We start from the raw sequence: 13,231 nt of genomic DNA on the forward strand, positions 1-13,231 counted from the left end.
GCCGCCACCCTCTCCAACCCCTCGCGACCTGGATCCCAACTCAGATCCTAATCAGATTTCAATCCGAATCGAGATCTCGATCCAGATTCCGACCTCGATCCAATCTTAATCGTGATCCAGATTTTATTTTTATTAATCAAATAATAAAATATTTGATTAATATTTTATTTTTTATTATTTTATTTTATTTTTTATTTTTTATTTTTTTTCCATTCATTTCTCTCCTCCCTTCCCCCCTCCTAGCCGTCACCCACCCTCCCCGACCGACCCCCTCCCCGCCGTCACCCGCCCCTCCCTGGCCGACCCCCTCTCCGGCCCCGTGGCACCGTCGATGCCCATGGCCCCCTCCCCACCCCCATGTCACCCCCGACCGCCCCTCGACCCCATCCCTACCCCACGTCGCCGCCGGCCGACCCCCTCTACCGGCCGATCCCCTCCCCACCCCGTGGCACCATCGGCCGCCCACGGCCTCCTCCTCGCCCCCGTATCACCACCAGCTGCCCCCTGACCCCATCCCTGTCCCTATGTCGCCCCCGACCGACCCCCTCCCCGACCTCATGGCGCTGTCGGCCGCCCACGGCCCCCCTCCACAATCCCCTCCACCCCCCGATGGCCCGATCAACCCCCCCCACACACAAAAAGGTTGGAATCCTTACCTTCGATGGATGGCAACAGTGGTGCGGCAGCGGTGCAGATGGCAGCGATGGGGGAGACGGGCTTGTCGGCGGCAAGAGGGGGGAGAGCTCGGAGAGGGAGAGAGAAGAGGGAGAGGGGGAGAGCATAGGGAGATAGGAGAGGAGAGAGAGGAGAGGGGAAAGGGAAGGAATAGATTTCGCACGAAAGACGTAGAGTTGACGTGCATTGAATGCAGAACTATTAGCGACAAAAATTTTCATCGCTAATACTATTATTAGCGATGAAAAATTATTTTTATCATCAATAATTTTTGTCAAAAAAAATTTTCATTAAAAAATTTTTCACTCTTAAAAAAGTTTATGGACGATGAAAAAAAATTTCATCATTAATAAGTTTATTAGCATCGTAAATTTGATTTTCATCGTCAATAATTTCTGCCAAAAAATTTTTTTCACTAAAAAAATTCTCTACTAAAAAATTTTTTCTCTTAAAAAAAATTATTGACGATGAAAGAAAAAATCATCATTAATAAAATTATTAGCAACAAAAATTTAATTTTCATCATCAATAATTTTTGCCAAAAAAATCTCACCAATAAAAAAATTCTATGCTAAAAAATTTTTTCTCTTAAAAAAAATTATTAATGATGAAAAAAATTTCATCATTAATAAGTTTATTAGCAACAAAAATTTAATTTTCATCGTCAATAATTCCTATCAAAAAAATTTCCACACTAAAAAATTTTTTTCTCTAAAAAAATTTTATCCGAAAATAAATTATTAGCGATAAAAATAAAATTTCATCATTAATAATATTATTAGCAACAAAAATTTAGTTTCTGTCACCAATAATTACTGTCAAAAAATTTTTTTTCCTTCTAACAATTTTTCCTTCAAAAATATTTTAAAAATTTTATGATGAAAATACTTTTTGTTGCTAATAAATTTTTTTTCCTATTAACAAATTTTTTATTTACAAAAATTGATTAAAATAAAATTTTTAAAACATGATTGCTGATGAAAACTAAATTTATGTAGTAAATATACTTTCATAAAAAAATTATAAAAAAAATTAAAGACTATTTGTGATGAAAATTGACTTTATGTTGCTAATAATTAAATATTTTTTCAATAATAGTTTCATAAAAAATTAATTTAGATTTTTTTTCATCAAAAAAATTTTCTATCCAAAAAATTTAACAAAAAAATAACATTAAAAAATATTCATGATGAGAAATAAAATAAATTTTCTTTAATCTAAAAAATTTTTGGTCTAGAAAAATTTTTCAAAATAATTTCATCAAAAAAATTAATTTTCTATTAATCAACAAAAAATTATATAAATAGTTAATTTATGATTTTTCCTCCAAAAAAAATTCTTTGCTCTAAAAAAATTACGTACATAAAAAATATAATTGTGATGAAAAGTTTAATTTACGTTGCTAATAATTATTATAAGAACAGCTCTTTGACTTCCGCAATGGAATAGGTACTATGGGAGATCAATAGCTTTGAGGTCTTCGATTTTCCAAGAGCTTATCTTCTTCTTGAAGTCCTCATTCCAAAAGTTGGAGTTCTCATTCCAGAAGCTCGTATATTATATGCATATAAGAATCGAGATTGAAAAATTCATCAGAAATTGTGTGAGTATCAAAGATTTAGCAATTAACCAGAATCAAAGCAGATCTGCGAATAGTACAAGTTGTGTTATAAAGTATAAGCTCATATTTATGTTTTGCATTGTTAGAAAGATGAGTGCTCATGTTGTTTGTCTTCTCATGATTAGAACTCTTATAGATATATATTTGAGCGTTGCTTGATGCGGAAAGTGTGGTATCTTTCGAGATCGTGAAAGTCATGCTAGAATACGTTGCTTAACTATATGATTTCTGCATGAAAGAAGATTCCTTTCATACAGCTTAAGACAGACACTCTATCAAAAAATTTCATTGATATTACTAGTAACAGTGACAGTGATGAACAGATGAATTTTATACGTAAATAAACGTATAGTTCATTTCGTTCAAAAGGATCTATTCATTCTAATCCAAGAATATCATCCACTTTCATATGATTTTTTATATAAAAAATTTGATTTGGATTATAACTCATATTTATTTTTTTATCATGTAAAAGGATAAAAGATATATACAGCTGCTATAAAAAATAGATGCAGTTGCCTTATACAAAATCAAAAATTTAAATTTTATAATTTTTTAAAATTTTAATTTTTTTACATATTGACGATGAAAATATGTTCATCATAAATAAATATATTTACGATGAAAATAAAATTTTTATCATAAATAATCATTATTTATGATGAAAAATTTCATCACAAATAATGATTAACTTTTAATTTTTATATTTTTTTAATTATTTATGATAAAAATATTTTCATCGTTAATAATATAGTATTTATGATGAATTTTTTTATCATAAAAAGATATTATTTATGATGAAAATTTTTATCATAAATAATGATCAACTTTTGATTTTTTTTAAAATTTTTAATTTTTTTAAATATTGATGATGAATTATTTTCATCGATAATAATCTCATATTTATGATAATTTTTTTTTCATCATAAAAAGAGCTTATTTACAATGAAAAAGTTACATCGTAAATAATGATTAATTTTTGTTTTTTTTTAATTTTTTATTTTTTTAACTATTGGTGACGAAAATATTTTCGTCGAAAATAATCCTGTGTTTATGATGAAAATTGGTTTTTCATCATAAAAAGTGATTATTTATGATGAAAAATTTTTATCTCAAATAATGATCAACTTTTATTTTTTTTTAAATTTTTAAATTTTTAACTATTAGCGATGAAAATATTTTCATCAGAAATAATTTCGTATTGACGATGAAAATTTATTTTTCATCGTAAAAATAGCTTATTTATGATGAAATATTTTTATTGCAAATAATGAGTAATTTTTATTTTTTAAAATTTTTAATTATTTTTTAATTATTTATGATGAAGATTTTTTATCATAAATAAATTTATTTACGATGAAAATTTATTTTCATCATAAATACTTAATTATTTATGATGTAATGATTTCATCATAAATAATCTATAATTTTTAAATTTTTTAAATTTTTTATTTTTTTCAAATATTGACGATAAAAATATTTTCATTGAAAATAAATTTATTGTCGATGAAAAAATTATTTTTATCATAAATACTTAAATTATTTACGATAAACATATTTTTATCATGAATATTTAAAAAATTTAAATTAAAATAAATGATGAATTATTTATGATGAAAATTTTTATCGTAAATAATTCGTATTTACGATAGAATATTTTTTTTATCGCTAATATGTAATTATTCATGATGAAAAATTATTTTCATTATAAATATCTTATTATTTATGATAAATTTGATTTTTTATCATAAATATAATTATTAGTAATAAAAATATTTATATCATAAATAATTTTGTCACTGAAATCCTCTTTTTTTGTAGTGCTAGTGGATTTGGAGGCTGGGGGTAAGATGCTTTTGATTCTTGTTTGACTTTTTTTGTGGCATCGGAAATTATTTTTCCTGTAAAAATTCATGGAAAAGGAAATCAGGAAGGGGTTTTTGTTCTTCTTTGATATATTCCATATCAAAGTTGAAAACCGATAGAATTGCTTACCATCTTGCAAAAATTTATTTCAAAATTAGATTTTAAATATCTTTTATGGATTTGCAATCAATCCAAAGCAAAAATTTTTATCTAATAAATTATTTTAAAATTATGGAATATGTAAAATAATTGATAAAATTTCTTTTTTGATTATAGAATAATTTTTCTGGATTGGATTCCAACTGCTAGAGGTGAATTGAACCAGTTGCTCAACGTTATTATTTTTTATTTAAGGTTACCTCTATAGCCTCTATCAGAGGCATTTATTTCTACTATTTTAATGACTTTTGAATCTGTCAAATGTAAACATGATAGCAATTTAATTTATCTTTTAACAGTTTGGACTATTTTTGTATGTTTTTCTGTCCATGATGGATTTTTTTGTTTAACCTTTCATGTAAAGATTTGACAATGATTTCTTTTTTTTTTTTTTTTTCGAAGTCTGAAACATAGACTCCCTAAAAATCTTTGTAATTGCTTTTAATTAGTTATTTCATCAAAAAATTTATTAGCAAAATCAATTGACTTTTGAGTGGAAACAATTATTTTTTTTAATAAAACCTGTCATTTAATTATGCACCGTCAAGATAACAAGTGTTTGATAGATACATAGGTGAGACTCAAATCAGAAGACTAGAATGACTGCGTAAAAAACTGAGTACAAAGAAGAAAGAGGGGAACACATTTCCAAAACTGAATTGTACTAAGAATATGTAGCAAAAGACCATACTCCATATTCGGCATAGATTTAAGATGAGAGCAGCTGTGGGAACTAAACCAGTTGAGAACCCAGATAATGAAGTAGCTCCAAAGCACATCGTTAGGAATATAATCCAAGCTGCTGAAGAATGAAGCAAAGGGCCCATCCTCACCTCCTTGTTTTGCCTAGAACACCAATAAAACAAACTCCCCAAGTATTTCAGAAAGATAAACAAAATAATGGGAAACCCACCTATCAGCTTTCATACTCAAATAGAACTTCCTAACATTAAGCATCCATGTGAGTGAAGAACTCACTTAATCAACATCATCATCAACATCATTCCTTTAATATCGGATAGCAACCGAACCAGAAAATTGTCAGAATAACTGTAAAAGAATTGAAAGATTGAAATTTTGAACTTCAACAGAACTGAAATGTCACAAACTTCTGAATGTTCATAAAATCGGAGTGAAATCAACCGACTTATTGGCAGGATCAGCCTAGCTTTCGTGGCATGGACCAACCAGCTGAGGAGAGAAGGTAAAATAAATTGGATCTTATGTATTGGAACCCAACATAAATGCCCCCTTTAAGCCCAATTATAATGAAGTGTTAAGCACGAGGCATCCTGGTTATTAAATGAATCAGAAAAGTAAAACTCCCCAACTTGGTATCAAGAGTAGAAGAACCTGGGTAGCCCCCGGCACAGACTGACGATGAACAAAGAACATATTACAGGTATAAATATCATGAGCTGCAAGAAAGTTGGTGAACGACCGGATGTGACAACATGCATATATCGAGCTGACAAAAGTAGCCCAGTTGAAAACAAGTGAAGCATCAAATTTGGTCTACAATCCATGTCTTGAAATGCAATAGGATAGGCATCAGCCTTCAAAAGATGAACCAGGCTAGGGTGCTGGTATAAGAGGCTAGAATTTAAAAAAAAAAATCCCCTGACAAAGCATAAGTGGCAGCCCAATTGGCTGCTTAATTTCCTTCCTGACATATATGTGAGATCTTTATGGAATAAAAATAAGTAAACCATAGTTTAATGTCTTGTATCCATGGAGAGTGATACATTTTATTATGTTGAATATTTTTAAGCCAGAAAATAACAACTGAAGAGTCACCCTGAATCCATATTCGATGATTATGAAAGTGGGAGACAAGATATTTAATCTCTAACCAGACACCTATAAGTTCTGCAAAAGATACTGAGGAATAAGGAAGGAGTTCACCAGCAATCACCAACATAGAGCTTTCATGATCCCAGATGATAAAACCACCAATAGCTCTTTCATCAGTGACTACTCCATTAAAATTTAATGTGAGCATCCTAAAGGGAGGGGGTATCCAGGAGATTAAATTTGTGGAAGAATGCTGCATACACAAGTTTGGATTACCTCAGTTCCTTAATTGGTATATCACTATAGGAGAAGAAGATACAGAGGAGAAAAATTGATCATTATAGAAGTAGATACATAACCGAAGAAGATGCGCTGGTGACAGCTGATGGATTTTAAAGATCTTCTGATTTCTTGCAAACTATACGAGTGATGCCGTATAAGCAGCAATTGCTTTATCTCTCTTCTCTATCCTACAATTTGCTAAATATACTAACAAATTCGGCAAAGAAGGAGTAGGACAAGCAAATTGCTGCCTCAGAAGGCACTAGCATTGTTGAGCAAAAGCACAGGTAGAAATCACATGTTGGCAATCTTCAACATATTCTGCACACAAATCACATGCAGGAGAGCTGTAATGCAAGATATTCCTATACAACAAAAACTCTTTAGCGGATAAACGCTATCAAAAGAGTTTCCAATAGATGTACTTCACACGCTTAGGAATATATAAATCTCATATCCACTTAGTATGAAAATTAAAAGATGAGGGAGTAGAGGGAGCAACGACCGTAGTAATATCATGGGAAGATACCGAAAGAGATCGAGAATTAGCTCATACAAATAGATCAGACCATTTAGCCTATACAAGGGATATGGCTAGAATGGCATTCACCATTTCAAGATTAAAAATGGAGGCTAAAAGAGAGAGGTTCCAAGTATTGTCAGGCAAAATAAATCAGCAACAGTATAATCCTCCAAGTTGATCTCCACATTCGTAAAAGAGGACCATAGAGATAGTGGATCATTAGATAACCAAAGGTCCTTCCACACATGGATCGAAGCACCATTTCCAATTAGCCACATAAATTGAAATTAAATGCTATGCCCTATAGCTGAAATTTTCTGCCAAATAGAAGAATAATGGGCTGGTGGATGATGAGAAACCTAGGACTGATGAAATTTATACTTGGAATATACCAATTGTGCCCATAAAGAAAAGGATTGCAAGATTAGTTTTGTAGCCAACTTTTCTAATAGTATAGCTTGTCTCTACCTAAAAGAAAGAAAATCCAGACCTCCTGCATCCTTGAAAGTGCAAATAATCTCCCATGAAATAAGATTAGTACGACGATGAGTAGACGAGTGTCCTCATAGGAAGGCTCAGAACTCATGCTCTATGTAATCTAAAATAGAAAGTGGAACAGATAGGGACGGCATCGCATATACCGGTATAAAAGTCAAAACTGATTGGACTAGTATTACCCTCCCCACAAAGAAGGAGTTTTCCATTTCCAAGATTGGATTTTGGCCAAAATTTTTTCCATAATAAAATTAAAATCAGATGACTGTAATTTAGTATTCATTATAAGAACACCCAAATACTTCCAAACACCCTACTTGTAAGGCATACCAAAGATGAAAGCAATTGTTTGTCTAGTAGTAGGATGAATGGAGGGGCTAATGATAATGAAGAATTTGAAAGTATTAACTGATTGACCATAATAATGGTTGTATCCATTCAGTAACAGGTTAAGTACAAGAGCATCATGAACTTTTATTTTTGCAAGAAGAAGACAATCATCCATGAAAAATAAATGGGAGATATGGGGCCCATTTCATCCTGAAATATAAGGATGGTAGAGTTTCGATGTGACTGCCACTTATAAGGTAACAAAAAATATCTCTGAGCAGAGCAGAAAAAGAAATGATGATAATGGATAGTCCTGCGTCAGACCACATGTAGCCGAGAACCAATCAGCAGTGACACCATTAACCAGAAGAGCATATTAAAGGTTAAGCACATAGGCTGCAATCCAATTAATAAATTGGTCAGAGAATTGAAATTGTTTAAGCACCTTTAAAAGAAAAGCCCATTGCATTCGATCATTTGCTTTTTTCATATCCACCTTAATCATTAGAATCCCTCGCAATAGAGCAACCAGCCCAAGAAAGTGTATAATTTTTTGAGCAATTAAAATATTCTCCATGATGGATCTATCCCAACAAAAGCATCTTGATTGAAGGAAATTAGGTCATTCATTAAAGGCTTCATCTGATTTAGCAAGACTCCCGCCACTAACTTATAAACTGTGTTACGAAGACTACTAGGCCAAAAATCAGATGGTCCAAATGGGTTCTAAATTTTAGGAATGAGAACCAGAAAATATATTTTTTTCATGAAGTTGGCATAAATGAAGATTGAAAGAAAACGAATACTGCTGTTATCACATCGTTACCTATAATGTGTCAAAAGTCTTGAAAAAAGAATGTCGAAAAGCCATCTGGACCGGGGGCTTTATCTGCATTCATAGATTGCAGAGTTGCCATAATCTCATCTTCAGTAATCGATGAAATTAGATTTTGTTGTTGATAGAAAGATAAGACAATAGTGAACTGAGGGAGCTAATAAATATCATCAGTCGAATGCACAAGGTTGCACCTAGACTAAAAGTGTCACTGTAAAATATCTCGAATTTGCGGTTCCTTATAATTCTACTTCTCAGATTCAGATTTAAGAGTAGATATCCAATTATGCCTATTATGAAGAACAGTACTGCAATGAAAGAACTTGGTATTCATGTCTCCTTCCTAAGCCATTAGATACGAGATTTCTACCGCCAAAAACATTCTTGCATAGATAAAATTCGATTATACTCTTAGAGAAGATGAAGAAGAATTAAATGATTATCATGCGATAGAGACCATACTTAGGATTCTAATTTTGATTCTAATTTTTGAAGATATAGGATTTGGTTGTATAGATCTTCTCCTTCGTTGAATAGGTTATGAATTTAAAATTTACTCCATTATACAAACTTCCTTCCTAATTTTAGAAGTAGAAAAGAGAGCCACTCAGCAGGACCTAATTCCTCATGGGATTTCAAGTGGCACTACCAATATTTATGGACAAGTTGTTGAAAATCAGGATAGCACTTTCAAAATTTAAAATATCTAAAAGGTAGTCTAAAGTGCTGAGTACAAGTCTGGGCCAAAAGAAATAAGGGGCAATAATCAGATGCAAATCTCACAAGATGGTGTATATCAGAAGTGGAGAACATATCAAACTAATTTGCAGACACAATCCTCGATCAATTCGTTCCCATACCCTCGCCAATCCCTCTTGATTGTTACACCAAGTGAACTTCAGACTAACAAAATCAAGATCAATTAAATTGTTAGATGAGGGGAAGTTTCGAAATTCCTTGATGTCCCAGTCAAGAGAGAAAGGCTTGCCTCCGAGTTTATCATTGGAATGCATAATACAATTGAAATCTCCTAGGAGAAAAGTTGGCACCCCTAAAGAAAGAGTCTGAGAGGCCATTTGCCAAAAGAAATGATGAACCAAACCACTAGTACTTGCATACACTAGACCCAAGATTCAGGATGAAGAATTGAAGAAGAGATGATGCCAAAATATATTTGCCAATCCACATGGAGAAAAGTGATCTACCCAAGATCTTTACGCCATGTAATGATCATACCCCCAGATAGACCCTCAGATGGAACTATATAGACATCCCAATAAGGACCAAACAGATGTTGAATGCGAGATAGAGAACTCAGGTCTAGCCTTGTTTCAACAAAGCCACAAATATCCAGCATATATTTATTTAATAAGAGTTTAGAATACTTATGAAATGAGGGCTTAGCAATCCCTTTGTAGTTCCACATAAGTACCTTTATTGAGTTGGAGATGAAGATGATTGGCCTTTGTCATTACTCTGAGAACCCGTCGAAGAAGAAGTCTCTTCCTTGGTGTCATAAGTAGAAGTGGAAAGTTGTGACTTCAAAACTTATGACACCTGATTATCCAAGCTAGCATGATCAATTGAACCTGGCCTAGATTTCATCGCACCAACATCCTGCGGACTAGGTTTAGGGGTGGCAGACAATGATGACCCATCCAATTGGTTGGGGTTGATCACCATTGGCCACAATACCTCCTTTTTCCCTAAGCCTTTGGAGTACAAAACAAGGATTTTAGAATCTTTAGATTGAGAGTCATTTATCGGTTGCTCCTCTCGAACAATTACCTTTATCTATGGAGGAGAAATAGAGCTTGAAGATCTTACAGTAGGAGAACAATGAGTTGGGGATCTTTTTCTTTTCTCCTTAAGATTAGAACCATTAGCACACAGAGAGGTCAAAGACCCTGCATGGAGGACCTCCATAGATGTTGTCTCTGAGGGCAAATGGTCCTCTTCAGAAGCTAATGATTTTAATATTGATCCATCAATATTATCCTCAGGAGTCGAAGACTCTGCACTAGATTTAAAGGAAGTCTTAGCAGCTATTTTGTTAAGAGCAAACTAGGGGTTACTTGAGGTAATAGCCACTTGAGGAGAGTTAGAAAATTTTGAACCATTAGTCTAAGTAGTTGATCCAATAGGTACCGAGCTGTCCTGATCCAGGGCCCATAGATCATGGCATCATGGGGCTGTAGCTCATCTTTACATGTAGAGCACTTATCCACAGTCGTTCCAATCTTCCACAGTAGTTGCAAATATCTGACAGATCTTCATATATGAACTCCTATCAAATTACTTGATCTCCGATAAGTAGCTTAGTACCCATACATATAGGTTTAAAAAGATCCAGCTGTATACAAACCCTAGCAAACTCTAAGCAAGAGGAATTAGTAATCTAGGGATCCAAGAACTTGGGTTTACCAGCCCTAGCTACAATCTTTAAAATGATGTCCTTCCCCAGACCTCCCACGACAGGTTAGGAAGACGAAGCAAGACATTAACCCTTTGGATAGCATCTTTGGAAAGTTTGAAATTAGGTCTCCAGCTTTCAATAGCCAACAACTGTCCAACCAGCATCCACGAACCCGATTCCATCACCCTCGAATGGATTTCCTCTAATGGCAAACAAAATAAAAGAAAACCCTGAGACAAAGGGGTTACTTGAAAATCATCCTCCACTTGCCAATACTTTTTTATCTCCTTTTGGACAAAATCAAGAGAGAGTCCCAGTCCCAAAAACTTGCCTACCACCGTTGCTTTCCACTTCTTTGATGTATGTTGGATTTTCTCTTTCGAAAACACAACCAGCTCCAAAAATCTCACCTCTAAAATAGAGATATCATCGATGGAAGGGCGAGGCATCTCTCAACGAAAGCATCATTGGCCTTCAACCACCTGAGCCCAAGTTTGACTCAAGTTTGGAATACTCTCAACAGAGTTACCTGGTGCCAGACGAGAGGATAGAGAAACTACTCTCTTTTCCTTTGAATTCGAGTCATTAATTGGTTAGTTTGACACTCCAGCAGTATAGTCCCGAGGATTTCGATCCCTTTAGGCCTGATCCGATGGCAAAATCCCCTCGAACAAAGGGGGAGATGAAATCCTAGCTTTGGAACCTTCTTTCCCCGATGGGATGCTCATGACGCTTGAGGTTGGTATAATTATTCTTTGATAAATATTATGACTTAAGAATCTAATTCTTGTTTGAAATAAATTTAATTTAGATTTTGATACAACTAATCCATTTTATCAAATTATTCCTAAAAATATTTATAAATATTTAAATGTTGATCTATTTTTGGTGAAAGTCAGCCGGATTAAATGTTGATCTATTGATAAAGAAAAGATCAACACATCATCGATGTAAACAATTGAAAATATTGTATATGATGAATATTTCATTCATGATCCTTTGAAATTCTGATGGAGCATTTTTTAAACCAAAAAATATAATATTCTATTCATACTGTCCAAACAGAACTGTAAATACTATCTTGTATCTATCATTTTCAGCAATTTGAATTTGCCAAAATCTAGATTTCATATTGAATTTTGAGAATATTTTTTGCATTACAAATTCTATTTAGCAAATTTTTTTATTTGGCAATGGATATATTATCCACTGTAAAGCTTTATTAAGAGGCTTGTAGTTTATTACAAGTCTTGGAATTTGCATTTTAAGTTTTGCATTCTTTTGAACATAGAAAGCTGCACAACTTCAAGGAGATTTGTTCTTTCTAATAAATCTTTTTGAAAGTAGATCATTAATTTCTATTTTATAGAACTCTAATAATTTTTGATTTATTTGTATCGATCAAGCTTTTATAGAAATTTATCTTTTATTAAATTTTTAATATGATAATTTTACTATATATCTTTTCCTATTCCAAAGAATTTATGGGATATCTGAATATATACTTTCTTCAATTTTTTAGTTAAGAGTTCGAATTCTTTGTATTATTGCAAAGTTTTCCAATTGTTGTTCCATTATTTTATATTGCAATTCTTCTTTAAAAAATTTTAATGATTTTACTTTCTCAAATTTTGATTAATTATTTATTGTGTCGTAGACCAATTTTTTAAAAGGTCTATGTTTTTTACACAAGGTTTGTCGATGAATACGAATATAATATTTTATCATAATATATTAGTTTTTAGTTATAAGATTGAGGAATGGGGTTTCTAGGATAACTGGCTTGGTTTAGTCTCTTACTAAAATGAAAGATATTTTTAAATATATATTTTTTACCTACACACATAAGTATTGTCAATTTGTAATTAAATTTTAATCTTGATCTACTTGCAGTATTAAGTTTTCTAAGGACTATTGAGATACCTGTGGCATGGTAGCGATGCAGGATTTCTTTACCATCGGTCAGATACCTATGACATGGCAATAGACCTTTGTAGTCCTTATCCTGAAGAGACAAGATGCTTCTGAGCTGGGGCATTTTAGATCGATCAGCTTATGTATGACCATGTATAAGTATGCACTAAGCTAATGGTTCGCTGGATGAAGCCTGCTCTCTCTCATCTAATTTGTTCGGAGTAGGAGGCATTCATTGGCAGTCGCAGTATCTCCGCTAATTTTCTCATTGTAGGAGTTCATATATGGTCTCAATCATGATCCTTTCCATAGGACGCTCAT

The 13,231-nt window shown here is 32.9% G+C and overlaps 1 protein-coding gene across 1 annotated transcript in view; it reads left to right on the forward strand.

Moving 5' to 3' along the window:
• Positions 1-337: 337 nt before the first annotated feature.
• The window catches only part of LOC105048592 (uncharacterized), a 29,360-nt gene continuing 16,466 nt past the window's right edge, over positions 338-13,231 (forward strand). Inside the window, 1 exon segment of the mRNA XM_073250529.1 lies at positions 338-484. Coding sequence (XP_073106630.1) covers positions 338-484 — 147 coding nt within the window.

This window comes from Elaeis guineensis, unplaced genomic scaffold, assembly GCF_000442705.2.
Source record: "Elaeis guineensis isolate ETL-2024a unplaced genomic scaffold, EG11 Super_Scaffold_1000211, whole genome shotgun sequence".
NCBI classification, from domain to species: domain Eukaryota; kingdom Viridiplantae; phylum Streptophyta; class Magnoliopsida; order Arecales; family Arecaceae; genus Elaeis; species Elaeis guineensis.